This window comes from Labeo rohita, chromosome 25 (genome assembly GCF_022985175.1).
Source record: "Labeo rohita strain BAU-BD-2019 chromosome 25, IGBB_LRoh.1.0, whole genome shotgun sequence".
NCBI classification, from domain to species: Eukaryota; Metazoa; Chordata; class Actinopteri; order Cypriniformes; family Cyprinidae; genus Labeo; species Labeo rohita.
Window position 1 is genome coordinate 9637315 of NC_066893.1, and position 17572 is coordinate 9654886.

The 17572-nt window shown below is 35.5% G+C and overlaps 1 protein-coding gene across 1 annotated transcript in view; it reads right to left on the reverse strand.

Moving 5' to 3' along the window:
- LOC127156305 (proprotein convertase subtilisin/kexin type 5) overlaps window positions 1-17572 on the reverse strand; it is a 28622-nt gene that overhangs the window by 9175 nt on the left and 1875 nt on the right. Inside the window, exons 2-5 of the mRNA XM_051099066.1 lie at window positions 10656-10859; window positions 9678-9746; window positions 8896-8938; window positions 2247-2392 (exon numbers count right to left, since the gene is read on the reverse strand). Of these exons, the coding sequence (XP_050955023.1) occupies window positions 2247-2392; window positions 8896-8938; window positions 9678-9746; window positions 10656-10859 (462 nt within the window). The remainder of the gene's footprint in view (window positions 1-2246; window positions 2393-8895; window positions 8939-9677; window positions 9747-10655; window positions 10860-17572) is intronic.

Below are 17572 nucleotides of genomic sequence, written 5' to 3' on the forward strand. Positions count from 1 at the left end.
AAACAGTTGTGATATTTCATAGTATATTAAAAAAGGAATAAGTAGGTGTGTATAATCCCAAAAACATGAACGTTAATTTGCATGAATGAACCTCTCAGATTCACAATCACAGCACTAACCTGCACAGATTTTGCATTAACTATATTTGCATCCCATTTCTATTTCCCATTCAAATGAGTGAGGGAAACGGTGCTGCTGTGCACAATATCCTTTCTGTGACACACATACAATGCTCTATCAGTCTTTTCCAACCCTTTTTTTCATGCTGAAACTTATTTACATAATTACTAATTATTAAAGCTGCAGTCTGTAACTTTTTTTGTGCTCAAAATTTAGAAAAAATACATAATAACCCAGATAGCACATGTACGTCTGCAGGATGTCTGTTAAAGATCTCTTGATCTGGAAAGCATCTGCTGTGTACAAACGTCTGGCAGACGTCTGTAAGATGTCAGTTTTACGTACATTCTAAATCATAAACATCTTAAAGACATCTAATAGACGTCTATTTTACATCTGAAAGGAAACGTCCAATAGACGTATTGCAGATGAGTCCATGAATCCATTTTCCAAACTGTGTTTTTGGGTTATCCTGAATCACTACAGTACACCTATAAGAAGTTTTTATATTCTGACTAATTTAGACTGGTTCTGGTAGGAACCGCCGCATAGTAGCCCAATACCTGCCTGATTCGTCATAGACATAAACAGGGAGAAGTAGCTCCGACTACAGTGATTTCTGCGAGACGTACGCAGTTCTGTTTATTAACCACTAGAGTGCCAAAAGTTACGGACTGCAGCTTTAATAAATGTTTAAATTAAATTATCAAGGGATATACACTTACATTTTTTTAATTTTTCAGGAAATTAATGGACAAATTTCATTGTTTTTAAAAGTTAAAAGTCATAATTTTAGAGTTAAAAGTAAAATATGAAAGCCATTTCTACCATGGATTAAATTTGGATTGACATGGATTGACTTTTTGTCTCACAACTCAGACTCTTTCTTGCAATTCTGAGTTTATATCGCACAATTCAGACTTTGTTTGTCAGATTGGCGATATATAAACAGAATTGCAAGTTTAAATTTGTTTTTCTGGAAAAAAAAAAATAAAAATTGCGAGGCAAACTCAAAATTCTTACTTTTTTTCACACAGTTCTTAGAATTCTGAATTTACATTTGGCAATTTTTTTCCAGCCAAAAGAGGCAATCTGTTTGGTCAACCAGTGGCAAGGGAAACTATTTTTTATTTATGTATTTATTTATTTGCAATTATGTATGGTGACACAAGTGTTCCAGGAAGTACATCAACTTTAAACATTATATTCAGACTAATTTATTATTTAGACTAATAATTTATTTAAATACTAATAAATACATTGGCATTTATATAAGTTTCTTTTTGGCTTTATTGGCATGACAGCAAAACATTTAAAGGGACAGTTTGACTAAAAATGAAAATTCTGTCATTAATAATTACTTACCCTCATGTCGCTAAAAACCCGCAAGACTTTCGTTCACCTTCAGAACACAAATTAAGATATTTTTGATGAAATTCGAGAGCTTTCTGACCCTGCATAGACAGCAATGCAATTGAAACATTCAAAGCCCAGAAAGATAGTAAAGACATCATTAAAATAGTCCATGTGACATCAGTGGTTTAACCGTAATATTATAAAGCAATGAGAATACTTTCTATGTGCAAAGAAAACAAAATAACAACTTTACTCAACAATTTCTTCTCTCCTGTGTCAGACTTCGACACAAGTTCATGAGAGTACCACGACACACAAAAAGTATTCTCGTAGCTTCATAAAATTAAGGTTGAACCACTGATGTCTTGCGGACTATTTAATCGAAGACCTTACTACCTTTTTGGGCCTTGAATGTGGTAGTTACGTTGCTGTTTATGCAGAGTCAGAAAGCTCTTGGATTTCACAAAAAAAACAAATTAATTTGTGTTCTAAAGATGAATTAAGGTCCTATGGTTTTGGACCGACATGAGGGTAATTAATGACAGAATCTTCATTTTTGGGTGAACTATCCTTTTAAATTTCATTATAAATGACCCATCGTAGTTTTGACCCTCAGGGGTTTTTCACAAGCATCTCTAGATCATTTAGCTCATGGCTATTTATTTTAAATTGTAGTTTTAAGCTAGACTCAACTAGCCAAATTAATGTGACAGAAACAGCAAAATGAGAGTGAACTTCAGCAAGGCATTCAGAGGAAGTAGCGTACGTACTGTTCAGGAAGTATCCGGACTGGCATGTAAGACACAGGCTATCACTCCGGCAGTCCACACACGGCTCCGGGCAGCTGATACACAGTCCTCTACCGCGGTCCTCATAGGTCCTCTGGGGACAGTGCTGACGACACTGCTGTCTGTATCTTCACACAGAGATAACAAACAATAGGCTTGTCACAAACTGAAGTTAAACATCGATTGCACTGTTTTAAAAAGTGAGCAGGGTTTCAACATTTTTTCTTGAGGGGTGTTTTCTAGAATAAACATGCTTGGATGAGCCATTGTAGAACTTTTAAGCTACTTTAGCTTTTATCTGTGTTCACAAGAAGAATTGTGCAAGGCAGGTAATGTCGCAAACATGTGGCTTTGCGCAATCTTGCAGGTTAATTTTTGCAGGTTATTTTAGTTTTCTTTGTGCACAAACAGTATTCTCAGTATTACAGTTGAACCACTGATGTCACATGGACTATTTTAACAATGTCCTTACTACCTTTCTAGGCTTTGAATGTGGTAGTTGTGTTGCTGTCTATGCAGGGTGTTCTAAAGATGAATTAAGGTCCTATGGTTTTGGACCGACATGAGGGTAATTAATGACAGTCAGAAAATCCTGTTGAAAAAAACAGCATATGCTGGTTAGGTAGGTTTTGATGCTGGTATGCTGGTTTATGCTGGTCCTTTGCTGGTTTATGCTGGTCCTTAGCTGGTTTATGTTGGCTCTTTGCTGGTCCTTAGCTGGTTTAAGCTGGTTTTGGACCAGCACATGACCAGCAAAGGACCAGCATAAACCAGCTAAAACCAGCATCCCAACATCAAAACCTACCTAACCAGCATATGCTGTTTTTTTCAACAGGGAACTTTAAATACTCTTTAGTTGACTCACTATCATTTGGATCAATATCGGTATCCTTCCTATCATTTGGACCTGTTTGAAAACTTGTTTACAAAGACTTTGGAGCAGCTTCAGAGCAGCAGTGTCTTTGTGGACTTGCTTTTGAATCAAAGACGCTCTGATTCACAAGCTCCTCCTTTAGGGTGAGGAATATAATGCCGGCTGAGATTACATGAGCCTGGGGCAGTTGGTTTCAGTGCTTTGATAGAGAGAGTCTGGGTACAGAGTAACCGGAGAAGCTAAACCACAGCAGAGAAATGAACACCATCCCAAAACCACAGCGCACCTGCCTTCAGCAGTGTTATTGCACTTATTGAGCTGTCGCACTTTCAGATGGCAACAGACCTCTGATAAATGAAAGCTTAAGATCGAAAGATCATAGTTTAAAAACTTCTGTCATGATTCTGTGAGTGTCTATGAGGACTCACTATGCTGTCAATACATACTGCCAATACATAAGCCAATACGCTGCTGTGACATACTGCTGCTGCACAAATAGCATACAGTCATGGCCGAAAATATCGGCACTCTTGCAGTTCTGTCAGAAAATGCAACACTTCTCTCAAAAAATTGTTCCAATTGCAAATGTTTTGGTATTCTTGTGCTTATTTTTGTGCAGCAGCAGCAACAACAACAACAACAACAAAAAACAGAGAAGAAAAGTCACACTTGATAAAATTTCACACAGAACTCAAAAATGGACTGGACAAAATGATTGGCACCTTGTCAAATTTGTAAGAAATAATTGCTTTTCAAGCATGTGATGCTCCTGTAATTTGTATTTAGACACACCTGTTGCAAGTAACAGGTGTGGGCAATACAGTAATCACACTTGCAACCAGTTAAAATGGAGAAAAGTTGACTCAACTTTTGTGTTGTGTGTCACACTGAGCATGGAGAAAAGAAAGAAGTGTAAAAAGCTGTCTGTGGATTTTAGAGAAAAAATTGTGGAAAAACATGTACAATCTCAGAGCTACAAGTCCATCTCAAGAGATCTTAATGTTTGTGTGTCCACTTTGCACAATATCATCAAGAGGTTTACAGCCCATGGCACTGTAGCTAACCTCCCTGGACATGGATGGAAGAGCAAAATTGAAAAAATGAAAGAGCAAAAATGAAAAATTCGTATGGTCGAATGGTGGATAAAGAATGCAGATTAACGTCCAAATAAATTCAAGCTGATCTGCAGACACAGGGTACAACAGTGTCAGCTCGCACTATCCGTTGCCATCAACAGTCAAACATGGTGGAGGTTCAAAGATGTTTTGGGGTTGCTTTGCTGCTTCTGGCACTGGATGTTTTGACTGTGTGAACGGTGTCATGAAATCTGATGATTGCCAAAGAATTTGGGAGCGGAACGTAGTGGCCAGTGTCAGAAAGCTGCGTCTCCACCAGAGGTCACGGGTCTTCCAGCAGGACAATGACCCAAAAGCACACTTCAAAAAGCACTCAGAAATGGTTACAAAGCGCTGAACAGTTCTGAAATGGCCAGCAATGAGTCCAGATCTGAATCCCACAGAACATCTGTGGAGAGATCTCAAAGCAGCAGTTGGGAGAAGGCATCCTTAATATGTATGAACAGGTATGAATGACCTGGAGCAGTTTGCAAAAGAAGAGTGGTCCAAAATTCCAGTAGAGAGGTGTAAGTAACTCATTCATGGTTATAGGAAGCGAATGATTGTTATTTTTTCCAAATGGGGTGCTACCAAATATTAAATTAAGGGTGCCAATAATTTTGTCCAGTGCATTTTTTGGGTTCTGTGTGGAATTGTATCAGATTTTACATTTCTTCTCAGTTTTTTGTGTTGTTCCAATGCAAAAAAAAAACAAAAAAACAAGAGTACCAAAACATTTGCAACTGCAACCATTTTCTGAGAGAAGGGTTGCATTTTCTGACAGAATTTCAAGGGTGCCGATATTTTCGGCCATCACTGTATATAATAACTCATAGCCAATCTATACAGGTGGAGCTGGGGAGATGGAGGGTTTTAGAGGATCTGCTCTAGTGAATGCTAAGCAGCCATTTAAATGTAAAGCAGCTTATTGGCTGCATATGCAACATGACCAATTAGCTTGTGCCAAGTAGTTTGCTGTGACTCATCAGCCTGTGCCATCTTGAGTTTCATGACAGAGTTTGGCATTTATAAGAGAGCTTTCATATTAAAGGAGGAGAGGAAATGAGGGACAGATTAAAAGATCATTTAATGGCACCTTCGTCCTTTTCAAAGAAGGAAACTCCTGCCAGGCACTTCCTGCTGTGTTGCTATACACAACCGAGACTATTTAAGGAATGACAGCTGGAAGCATTATAACACTATCATCAGAGCTGCTTGACAAGAAGTTAATACAGACAGACTGATATTTCAGAAACGATGGGGACAGACATTTTATTTCCACTTACCATCAAAAATAGTTAGATAAACAAGTAGTTTGGTCCTGGATTCAGAATAAAATGTGTCTGAGCTGATTTAAATTATATACAAAGCATTTTAATTAGCTTTTATATAATAAATACTGTGTATTAGAATTTACACTACAGTTCAAAAGATTTTTTAATACATTTATTCAGCAAGAATACATTAAATTGATCAAAATGACAGTAAAGACATTTATAATACTTTATACTACAGGGCCAATGAATGCTTGAATCTGATTGGCTGACGAATGTTCTGAAGGTTTGCATTATTTTCAGGGAAACATAGTTTCAGTAAAAAAGTAGTTCCAGGCAGCTCTTGACCGCATTACATGTCTATATCACTTCGCCACATGATTTCAGTTATTTAAAAGGCCCCCTACAGCCTAAAACAGCAAAATACCTAAAACACACAATGATACTGGCCAAACAAATAAATATAATAAATAATGGGATAAAAACGACAGATTTTTGCCATGTTTTTGCCACAAAATTATGTTTTATTATGTACGGAAAGCACATACTCTATTTCTCCCACTCTCTCTCTCCGTCGTGGCCGCATCACTACCTCGGGTGTGCATTATTTTCTGAGAACTCAACAGACCGTCGTCAATTATTCCTTTCACGAAACATTCTTCAAATAAAAGAAGAACTTTGATTAATAGAAATTAACTTTAAGAATTCTGAAAAATACCCTAGTTTCAAGAAAAGTATTAGGAAACAACTGTCTTCACTGTTGATAATAAAAATGTTTTTTGATCATCAAATCAGCATATTTGACCCTGGACCACAAAACCAGCCTTAAGTAGCATTTGTATATTTGTAGCAAAAGCCAAAAATATATTGAATGATTATATAGAATGATTTCTGAAGGATCATGTGACCCTGAAGACTGAAGTAATGATGCTGAAAATTCAGCTGAAAATTTAGGATTAAATTACTATATAGTATACAGTATAAATATACTATATATTCAGTTATATATTAATACTATATATTACATTTTAATAATATTTCACAATATTACTGTTTTACAGTAGTTTTGGTCAATCTGGTTAATCTGGTTAATTTGGTTAATTTGTCTCTCTCTTTCTCTGACAATTAAAATATCTGACAATTCTGACTTTTGTCTTAGAATTGCTTGATATCAATTTTATATTTATATTTTATAAATATAAATTTTTTGAGATAAACTCACAATTCTGACTTTTTCACCGCAGTTGCAAGTTTATTGTGCAATTCTGACTTTTTTTTGCAATTGCAAAGTTTGTATCTCGCAATTTTGTTTTTTTTTCCTTAAAAATGCAAGTTTATATCTCACATTTCTGACTTTTTTCTCACAATTGCAACTTTATATCTAGCCATTTTTACCTTTTTTCTCAGAGCTGTGTAATATAAACTCACAATTCTGACTTTTTTCTCCAAATTGCAAGTTTTTATCTTGCAATTCTGACTTTTTTCTCTGAATTACACATTTATATCTCACAATTCTGACTTTTTTTCCCAAATTGCAAGTTTATCTCACAATTCTGACTTTTTCTCACAATTGCAAGTTTATATCTCACCATTTTTTGACTTTTTTTCTCCGAATTGCAAGTTTGTATCTTAGAGTTCTGACTTTTTTCTCGCAACTGCAACTTTATATCGCGCAATTCTTTTTTTTCTCAGAATTGCGAGATATAAACTTGCAATTGTGAGTTATACAATCCAGTTTTAAGAAGAAAAAAAAGACAGATATGTTCTCAGAATTGCGTGTTCATATCTCACGATTCTGACTTAACTCACAATTGCGAGTTTATATCACACAATTCGGAGAAGTAAGTCTGAATTGCAAGATGTAAACTCAAAAAAAGAGCCAGAATTGTGAGTTAAAAATTTGCAATTAATTTTTTTTTTTTAATTCAGTGGCGGAAACAGGCGTCCATACTATACTGTACAGGATTATGCATAAATGCTTGAAATTAGTAGCAAGTATGTATAAATTTAACAAAATTAAAATTTTAACTTATTTGAACTATCTTTTTATGTAAGATTTTTTAAGGATGAGTGTGCAGAGTTGTAATCTAGACAGCGAGTGCAGACTTTGAGGTAAATATAAAATTTTGTTTTGCATTTCATAGTTTTGATTACTTCATTATCATTCAAAAATGTGGAAAATAGCAATATAAATGAGAAAATGAGTAGGTGTCTTTAAATGTTCGACTGGTACTGCAGATATTAAAATCGTAAAAAGAATCAAAATAAATCTTGACGTTAAAGTAAATATAAACCACATGTTCGCACTATGTTAAACACATATCTTGTTGTAGTTAAGCAGTTGATAAGCATGGCTGATCAAGTGCTCCGTCTGAGACACAGAGGTGCCTCACTTTGGAACTCAACACTTAAGCAAGATGTTTGAGCGAGACGGCGGACAACAGGTGCCATGGCAACGGCGCAAGCACAAAGAAAGCATGAGGAATGTTCGGGGGGATTAACATTGCTCTTTTCCTCTCTGAGTGGACATTCATTAGTCAGGACTCTCGTACAAGACACTCCAACCCTCTGAGCAAAGAAAGTCCTTCGGTTTCAACCAAGCGAGGAGGAGATGGGCTCAAATTAGTGAGGAGAGAGAGAAAGAAGACAGATAGAGTAAGTTGAGGGGAAAACTCATAAGAGGTGCCTCTATGTGGAGCAGTGTGGATCTCAGGTAACCGGCCATGAGACTTAACTGAAAGTGAAATCTGATGCACACAATAGCTAGAGGCCATAACACAGGGAGCAACTCACAATCAAACCTCTGTTCTCTTCATAGTCTCTCTGCAATATGCTCCAAAAGACTTCAACACTGCTTAAAGGTGTAGTTGAAATGTACAATGAAAAAATAAAAATGAAAATTTGCTGAAAATGTACTCATCCTCAGGCCATGTTTTTTCATCAGAACAGATTTCGAGAAATTTAACATTACATGCAGTGAATGGGTGCCGTCAGAATGTTCAAACAGCTGATAAAAACAACACAGTAATCCACAAGTAATCCACACCCCTCCAGCCCATCAGTTTACATCTTGTAAAGTGAAAATCTGCATGTTTGTAAAAAAACAAATCCATTATTAAGACATTTTTAACTTCAACCTCTTACTTCCTGTTATGTTTTTATCAGCTGTTTGGACTCTCATTCCAACGGCACCCATTCACTACAGAGGATCCATTGGTGAACAAGTGATGTAATGCTAAATTTCTCCAAATCTGTTCTGATGAAGAAACATGGCCTGAGGATGAGTACATTTTCAGCAAATGTTTATTTAAATTTAAATTTTATAGGAGCAGGAATAGACTGACTTCTCAAATACAATGGAAACTTACAGGAAGTAGCCGTCTGTGCAGCTGTGGCAAATTTCTGGATCATCTGTTGTGGACACAAAACAGACAATTATTATTAAACCATACACTGTTTATTTTTTGTCACGACTAAGCATAAAACAAGTCAATAACAAACAACAACCTGCAAGTATTAATAAGTATTAAAGTTCACCCAAAAATGAAAATTACCCCATGATTTACTCACCCACAAGCCAACCTAGGTGTATATGACTTTCTACTAACTTTTTTCTTTACAAATCCTCGTTTTGTATTTTTAATTTGTGACCGGTGTTTTATTATTATTTTATTATTATTATTATTCCACTTCGTTTCCACGTTTACCTCTGTCCTACGTCATCTGCCGGAACACCATTCTCTCATGAACGTGAGTATGACAGTTAGTGGAAGCTAGAGAGTTTAAAACAATTTAAATATGGGTATTTTTCTCACAAAAACACATTAATTTGCTTCAGAAGGTCTTTATTAATGCCCTGGAGCCGTGTGGAGCACTTTTTATGATGGATGGATGTACTCTACTGGACTTCAAAAACTCAACACCCATTCACTGCCATTACAAAGCTTGGAAGAGCCAGGACATTTTTTAATGTAACTGACTGTATTCGTCTGTAAGAAGAAAGTCGTATATATGGCTTGAGGGTGAGTAAATCCCTGGGGTAATTTTCATTTTTGGGTGAACTATTCCTTTTAATGAATAATCAGGCATAATATTACATAAATTAATTGCACTGTTAAAATAATACAACATAAAAGTGTGTGTTATTTACCTGTGGAGCATGTTTTACAGCCAATACCACAGTCTATACATTCTTGTGTATCCGGGTCCTGAACCTGACCTGTGGTTCAAGCAAATGTCAGTGAGTATCATATACTGTATATAGATATATAACAACCAGAAAATAAATAAATAAATAAATATTCACCATTTTTTTTATATAAATAAATAAGTTATAAATTATAAGTTAATATAAATCAGGCAAATGATATATGAACAAACAACTGTGTAAAAAATATAGATTGGAATAAAACTGGTACGTTTGGTACTGTATATGTAAGTGCTACTGAAGTGGAGATTTCTGTTTTTTTTTTTTTTTCATTTGTTGTTTGTTTGTTTTAAACGGCATTTGATAAAATTTACAGACACACATAGATAAAGCGTATTAATAAAATTAACATTTAAATGTGTATTTTGAATGTTTTCTTTCCGCTAGCCTGAAAGATGATGTTATGGAAGCACAATGGCCCAGAATGTCAACAATCTCAATAATGGTTTTAAGTGTGTAGAGTAACTATGTTTTGAGACATACTATCATGTGATAAAATTAAATCTTTAAAACATGGACTGCTCTTTCACATAGTTACATGAATGGAGTGCTGGTATGATGCATTTTTGTAGGCCAAAAATTATTTATCTATTTATTAATTGAAAGAGTTGTCAGAAACAGGCAGTGATGTTGAAGTCATGCAACTTTAATGTAGTTCATTTATATCCTTTTTTTATTTCTGGTGGTTGTATTTAGGCGTCAGTGTTCATCTGTGAAGACTGTCATGATCAACAAAACATACAAGAATCATAAACGTTTGTTGTTAAAGAGGTTATGTTTCGCAATAATCCAAAAGCCAATGAAAAAACCCTATAACATTAGAGGGAACCAGGGTAATGTCAACTTCAGGTTGGCCTACAAAAGTATGACATCGCTGGAGCACTCTACCTGTCAATACACTTTATAGAAAGACAAACTCACCAAGTCTACACAGGACTGTGAGACAGATGCCGCTCTGAAGATTGTAGCCTTCTCTGCACTTGGCACACACGTTGGGATCAGCACAGATCTCACAGTTAGGCATACATGGAAGACAGGTGTACTGCTCTCGGTCGGAATAAAACTCTCGTGGGCAGTGTAGCCTGCAGTGGCCCTGATGCAGGAAACGCTCCTTCCCCTCCTCATCTGAAATCAACATGGGGACTCATTATCCAAATGACCTTTATTTAAATAAAAATCCACTTGATCACTAATCAGAGGATAGATTAATGTTTGAATTTGAATAGTCTTTGCATAGATCTATCTATCTATCTACCTATCTATCTATCTATCTATCTACAGTATCTATCTATCTATAGCAAGGAATTTGTATGTCCTTTGTAACTTGCTGGTTATATGGATGACTGGCTTCCTCTTAATAAATCACAGCGTGTTTTCCAAGCAGGTAATATTATGACATTGGTCAGGAGTTATTCCAACAACAGCAACCAAGGGTGAATGTCATGTGATTTTGCGGGACAATGTGGGACACGTGTGAGACTGATACATTTTACTTAATTTACATAATACTGATTACATCCATTGTCATATGCGCTGATCTGTGTTTCTGAGCAGGCACAAGCAAGCTAGAGAAAGCGCATAATTTTTATGAGAGTGAAGAAAATCCACGTGCGAGAGAAGAGATTTGTGCTTAAAATAATATGCTCTAGATGTTTGTCATTAAAATAACGCCATAGAAACCACCTTAAATGAACTATTAAAAAAAGAAGATTTTCGAGTCTGAAAGCTGCATCGATTTTTTTTTTATTTGGTTAAAATGAATGTAGAATATCGTTTTTTCCGTGTGGGCTCGACCATTTCCATCGGTGGTTCCAGATCACTTGATGAGGTCTGCAAATCCTTGCGCAAAAAGAATAAATAAAAAGCTTTCTTAAAAAGGCAAAAGAATGTGTGGACGTTTTCTTAGTATGATCATTAAAAACCAACAGACTGAAGAAAATGCGGGACATTTTCTCAATTTTGCGACGTGCGGGACAATACTGTGCGGTAGAACCAAGCGGCAACCTCTCAGTCTCCCTCTTGAAGCCAGCACGGAAGTGACTAAAACTGCAATTCATCGAATGGCCACTAGAGACTGGCTGCAAAAGGGAGTCAACCCCATAGACGTCCCGCCTCTTTGCCCATTTTCGATTATGCGGGAGTAACGTGCAGTGACGCAATTCCAAGATGGCGACATCTGACTCCCTCCCACTAAGAGCTTCAAAAATGCTCTTCAGAAATCTACGGGCGACGTCATGGACACTACGTCCATATTTTTTTACAGTCTATGGGTAGAACGCAAAGCTGGACAGGTTATACGTAATTTAATTACATAATATAAATAAATGTAACTGTTACTAGTTACAGTTACTGAGAAAAAATTACAGTTACAGAGAATTGAATTACAGTTACTTTTGAAAATGTTAATGATTACAAAGGGGGTTACATCGGAATTTTTTTCACACACAAACACACATATAGATTTAATTGACTTCTTTCCAAAATTGCATTGTGACTGCTTTAAAATGAGACACCGATGTTTCAGGAGTTTAGGACACAGAATAGGACACACCGCCGCCTTAATTATAAGGTTCTGTCTGACATTTTTGGCAAAATTTAGTTATTCCTTCAAACAAAAATAGTTCTATCTACAGAGAACCCCATGGAACCCCAAAATTTGAAGCTCAATATCTCATAAGTGCTCAGAATGCAGACAGACCCTTATAATTCTAAGGCGATTACATTATTTTTCTTAACTGTTTTATTTCCTATTTGGGTTTTCGCATATAGTTTATTTTTTAAGATTAATTGTTTTATTTTTTTCCAAGATGTTGTTAGATGCCAGTGTTTCCTGTCATATTTATGCAAACATTTGATTTCAGAACCAGTATCATAGCTATTAAACTATTTCTTATGATTTCAAATCTGTATTTAACCTCAGAATGATCTCAAACTAAATAAGAGATGTTAAGTCTGAATTTGTGGTGGCTGTGCTTTAGATTAAATTATTACACGGCTCTGTGGAATGCTTGATTCTGATTGGTCAGTCATGACAACAGCTGGTAAAAGCTAATAACACAGACTCAACTGGGTAACTTAAATCAGCGCTACACGCTTGATTGTTTTTGTTAGTGGAAACTTTGCGTTTGTTTATCTGATAAAATATTAAAACTCACTTCAATATTATTTGTACAGTTTCTTAATTCTGTCAACTTGCAACTTGCTAGCAACTGATTTCTTCATGGAAGATTTGTGTTCAAATTTTTCAGCTCAGACCAGTGTTTCGTGTCTAATTATTTACTTTTGTGTCAAGCAGCTGTGTAATAAGTCAGATAATGTACATCCAGCCAGCTGTTATCGCAAAATAAAGATGTATATTATCCCTTACTTATTATAATGTTAATTCAAGTGATAAAGGGTTTTTAAAGTCTGACAGTAATCAGTGTTGAGTACTACTGTAAGGTTAACTCTGCCTGGTTTAAATGTTTCAAAATGATTGACAGTTGAAAATATTAAAAATTTAGAAAAGTAATCAAAAAGTAATCAAATGTAATAAGTTACATTACTTTTTTTAAGTAATTGAAAAGTTACACTACTTATTACATTTTTAATAGAGTAACTTGTAATCTGTAACCTATTATATTTCCAAAGTAATTACATTTCCCAACACTGTATGTGGGTATGTATGTATGTATGTATATATATGTATATATATATATATATATATATATATATATATACATATATATATACATATATATATCAGAGGTTGCGCTAGACTTCAACATTGTCCATCATTTTTATGACATGGTCGTAATTTTTTCTTGTAATAACAACATCTGTCATTAAAACATTTTTTGCGTAAAACGTCATTTTCTCATAATAACGAAATTTTATGTTGTTAAAATGGCATAACTGCCTTGTTAAAACAGCATATTTTCTCATGATAAGATGTCATTTTAACAAGCAAAATATGTTGTTTTAATGACATTTTCTTGCAATAATTGTAAACAATGAGATATAGTGTCATTACAACATCATATTCTCGTTAAAATAACATTTTCTCGTAATAATGAGATGTTGTTAAAACATTTTCTGACATCAACATATTTTCTCATAATAACGAGATATGTTGTTAAGACGACAATTACCTCATTAAAATGACATATTTTCTCATAATAACGAGGTGTCATTAAAACAACATGATTTTCTTGTTAAAACAATGTATTTTCTCATAATAACAAGATTTTATGTCGTTAAAACAACAATGTATGCAGCGTGACGATGTAAGCCTATTTCAGCCATTTTCAAACTGCAGTGCTATTAAAGACAACTGTTAATAAATCACAACCAACTGTTATTTTGTAAAATAATGTCAACATGAATTTTTGGGTTTTTCTTGGAAATTGAGGGGTTTCAGAGGAAAATATTCAAAAAAGCTTAAGTTTTTATAGACTGGAGCTGTTCATTACAGGAAAAAATGACATTATAAAACATTCAAACAGAAAACTGTTACTGTCATTTTTCACAGTATTGCTGTTTTTACTGTATTTTTTTTTTTATCAAATAAATGCAGCCTTTGTAAACATAAGAGACTTCTTTCAAAGGCATTACCGTCTTTGTAGTCTTACTGACTACAAATTTCTTTTTTCTTAAAATAGCCAAATACAGACTTTTTTTAAAGGCTACTGAGGCTATTTTTGCAGTCCTAAAAATATGTTTCACTTTCTTTATGCACTGATGGAAGAAAATGATTTTGACATTAAAAAAAACAAGACAAGACTCCTGGTCAGTTTTGGTGAAATAAAGGCACTGAAAGATTAGAAGCCACATTGCATGCTTACTCTTTCCGCAAACAATCACTAAAACTGAAACTTGGATATCAACATCTGCTCATGTCTATCATGAACTCTTCTTTAAATAGAAACAGTAGCAGGGATCTGGCTGACAGGTTTTGCCAAGACCGGGACACGTAAACAAGGGCTATGGAGAGTGAACGGGCACTTTTGGCAATGTTGTAGTTGTCACACACTGGTGGATGCAAGGGGGAGGCCTTCAACCACCTCGGGCTGCGGAGAGAGAGATTAGGATTTACAGCACTCTTCTTTGAGATGGTTGAAAAGGAGGGATGGCAACCATGAACGCCTACTAAACAGAATTCAAAAGAGTGGCTTGGTTTGCTTAAGACTAGAGTTTGCTTATTCATTCTGTACTATTAAAGAAATAGTTCAGAGAATTAAAAAATTTAAATTCTATTATTATTGACTCTCCCTCATGTCGTTCCAAACCCTTATGTGACCCTGGACCACAAAACCAGTCTTAAGTCGCTGGGGTATATTTGTAGCAATAGCCAAAAATACATTGTATGGGTCAAAATTATTGATTTTTCTTTTATGACAAAAATCATTAGAAAATTAAGTAAAGATCATGTTCCATGAAGATATTTTGTAAAATTCCTACTGTAAATGTATGAAAACTTAATTTTTGATTAGTCATATACATTGTTAAGAACACTATTTGAAGAACTTTAAAGGCAATTTCCCAATATTTTGGACCCTCAGATTCCTGATTTTTAAATAGTTGTATCTCGGTCAAATATTGTCCTATCCTAACAAACCATACATCACTACATCTCAATTTGGAAAAAAATGACCCTTATGACTGGTTTCGTGATCCTGGGTCACATATGCTGTTATTTATAAGCAACAATGGATTGAAAAGAAGTGCCATAACAAATACTGACAAAGTGTGTCCCAATACACGTACTTATACACTTTTCCATACACAATTCCAACATTAGGAAGTGCACTTCAAATGCCCAGATGATGCACTGCTTTATCTGATGGAACAAAGAATGGAAAACTTCCTGCAATTAACAGTCACAGCTTTAAAGGGACAGTTCCCCCCAAAATGGAAAAATCTATTATCATTTACTCACACTCAAGTTGTTCCAAATGTGACTATTGGTGAACAGTTGACGGTAGCCATTGACTTCCATACTACTATGGAAGTCAATGGGTGCTGTCAACTATTAAGGGGAGAAGCTATCATAAAAAACAGTTGAACTTTCAACTCACCGTCGCAAAGGGACACCAAAACATTTGAAAGGGGCAGGGCACTTTTAGTAAAATGCCTATAACTGCTGAACGGAATGAGATATCTCCGCCAAACTCAGAACACCTATGTAAGAGCTCAATTTGAGGTCACAGGACAAAAATCGCAAAGCTTGGCCACTTGGTGTTGCTATAAGAGGGAAAAAAACATAAAAATGGCTATACCTACACAACTATTTGTCCTGTCAACATGAAAACTGCTAAGCATAGTCTGGGTCCAAAGTGCAACAAGTGTCTATAAGAACATTTGCGTATCTAAAAAAAACATGGCCGCCATTGGCCAATAAAGTTTAAGCACCAATTAGACAAGGTTAAAGGAGGCTGATCGGAATGAAACTCAGTGGGCCTGTTTGACTAACGGCCCCAAAGGCCTGCGAGAATTTTGAAAGAAATCGGCCACTGTGGGGATAATATAGCATTTGTGCATTCAAGATTTTTAAAACATAAATGCAACGTTCATATCATATGATAGACCTCCTCATTCCAGACAACTTTGTCTCTAGAAGCACTGCTGTCAATCACACAATGTTTGTTAAAGGGGTCATCGGATGCCCATTTTCCACAAGCTGATATGATTCTTTAAGGTCTTAATGAAAAGTCTATAATATACTTTGGTTAAAACTTCTCAATGGTTGTGTAAAACAACACCCTTTTTTCCTTGTCAAAATCAGCTCTGCAAAAATCATCTCATTCTGGTCGAGGCTGCTTTAAATGCAAATGAGCTCTGCTCGCCCCGCCCCTCTCTTCTCTCTGTGGAGTGACGAGCCTGTTTACTTTAGCCGCATTTAGCCGTGTTCAGCCGCTAAACTTGCTAACTAGCACTTTATTAGGAACGGCGACTGCGATTCATAAAAAAAACCCCTTATACTCACTTCTGTAAGTGAAACTGGATCATGAATGATTCACGTGAACATAGACGGATATATGTAGATCGGGAGGCACATTCTCTTCACAAACAAACGTGATCTACTGCATCTTCAGCTGCTCAGATGTCGGGAGTAAATGACGACCACTATGTTCATTATTACAGGGCAGGGCAGACTGTTACAGCTGATCTGAGGTAAAACGCTCATGTCAATCAACTATTGTGGAAGCGGCCTCTGTGGGTGTAAAAAACCTACTTTTGCGAACTAGTGCTAGGTTTTTCACTCAATCTTGAAAAAACACTGCAGTACAATTTTCAGGACTCTCTAGATCAATCATCATCATCATAAAAAAAAAAAAAAAAAAGTTTTATGAAGATCAGACCACAGCTGGTGCTATAATAGTCATAAATGTTAAAAAACATAATATTTCTATAGCAAATTACCTGGATTTTTCAAAAGTGTTTTTTTAGTTTGTTTTAGGCTTGCTAAATAACGTCTTTGTCATATGTGCTTATATGCCTTAAAGCGCTTGAACTTTGGTCATCGCTGCTTGCAGCTATATTTCTTCTTGTTATTTCTCTGTTGCGGCTAACGGACCGGAAGTCTCAACTACAGGCTTACTTCAGCATTGAAGAATAAGGTGGCTAAAATGTTTGGCTAATGTTCTTTTGAAGTTCAGAGGAAAGGTTCTTTTAAAGTAATGAACATTTGTTCTTCAAGTAACCTTACAGAGTGTTTTCACAATGCGTCATTAATTGGCCATATTGGCGGCACTTAATGTAAACAATGCTACAGAATTGATGAAAATTTACATATTTAGCTGATTATTGCTGCTAAAGATGGTCAATTATTGTCATGTTTTGGGCTGCACTAATCGGTC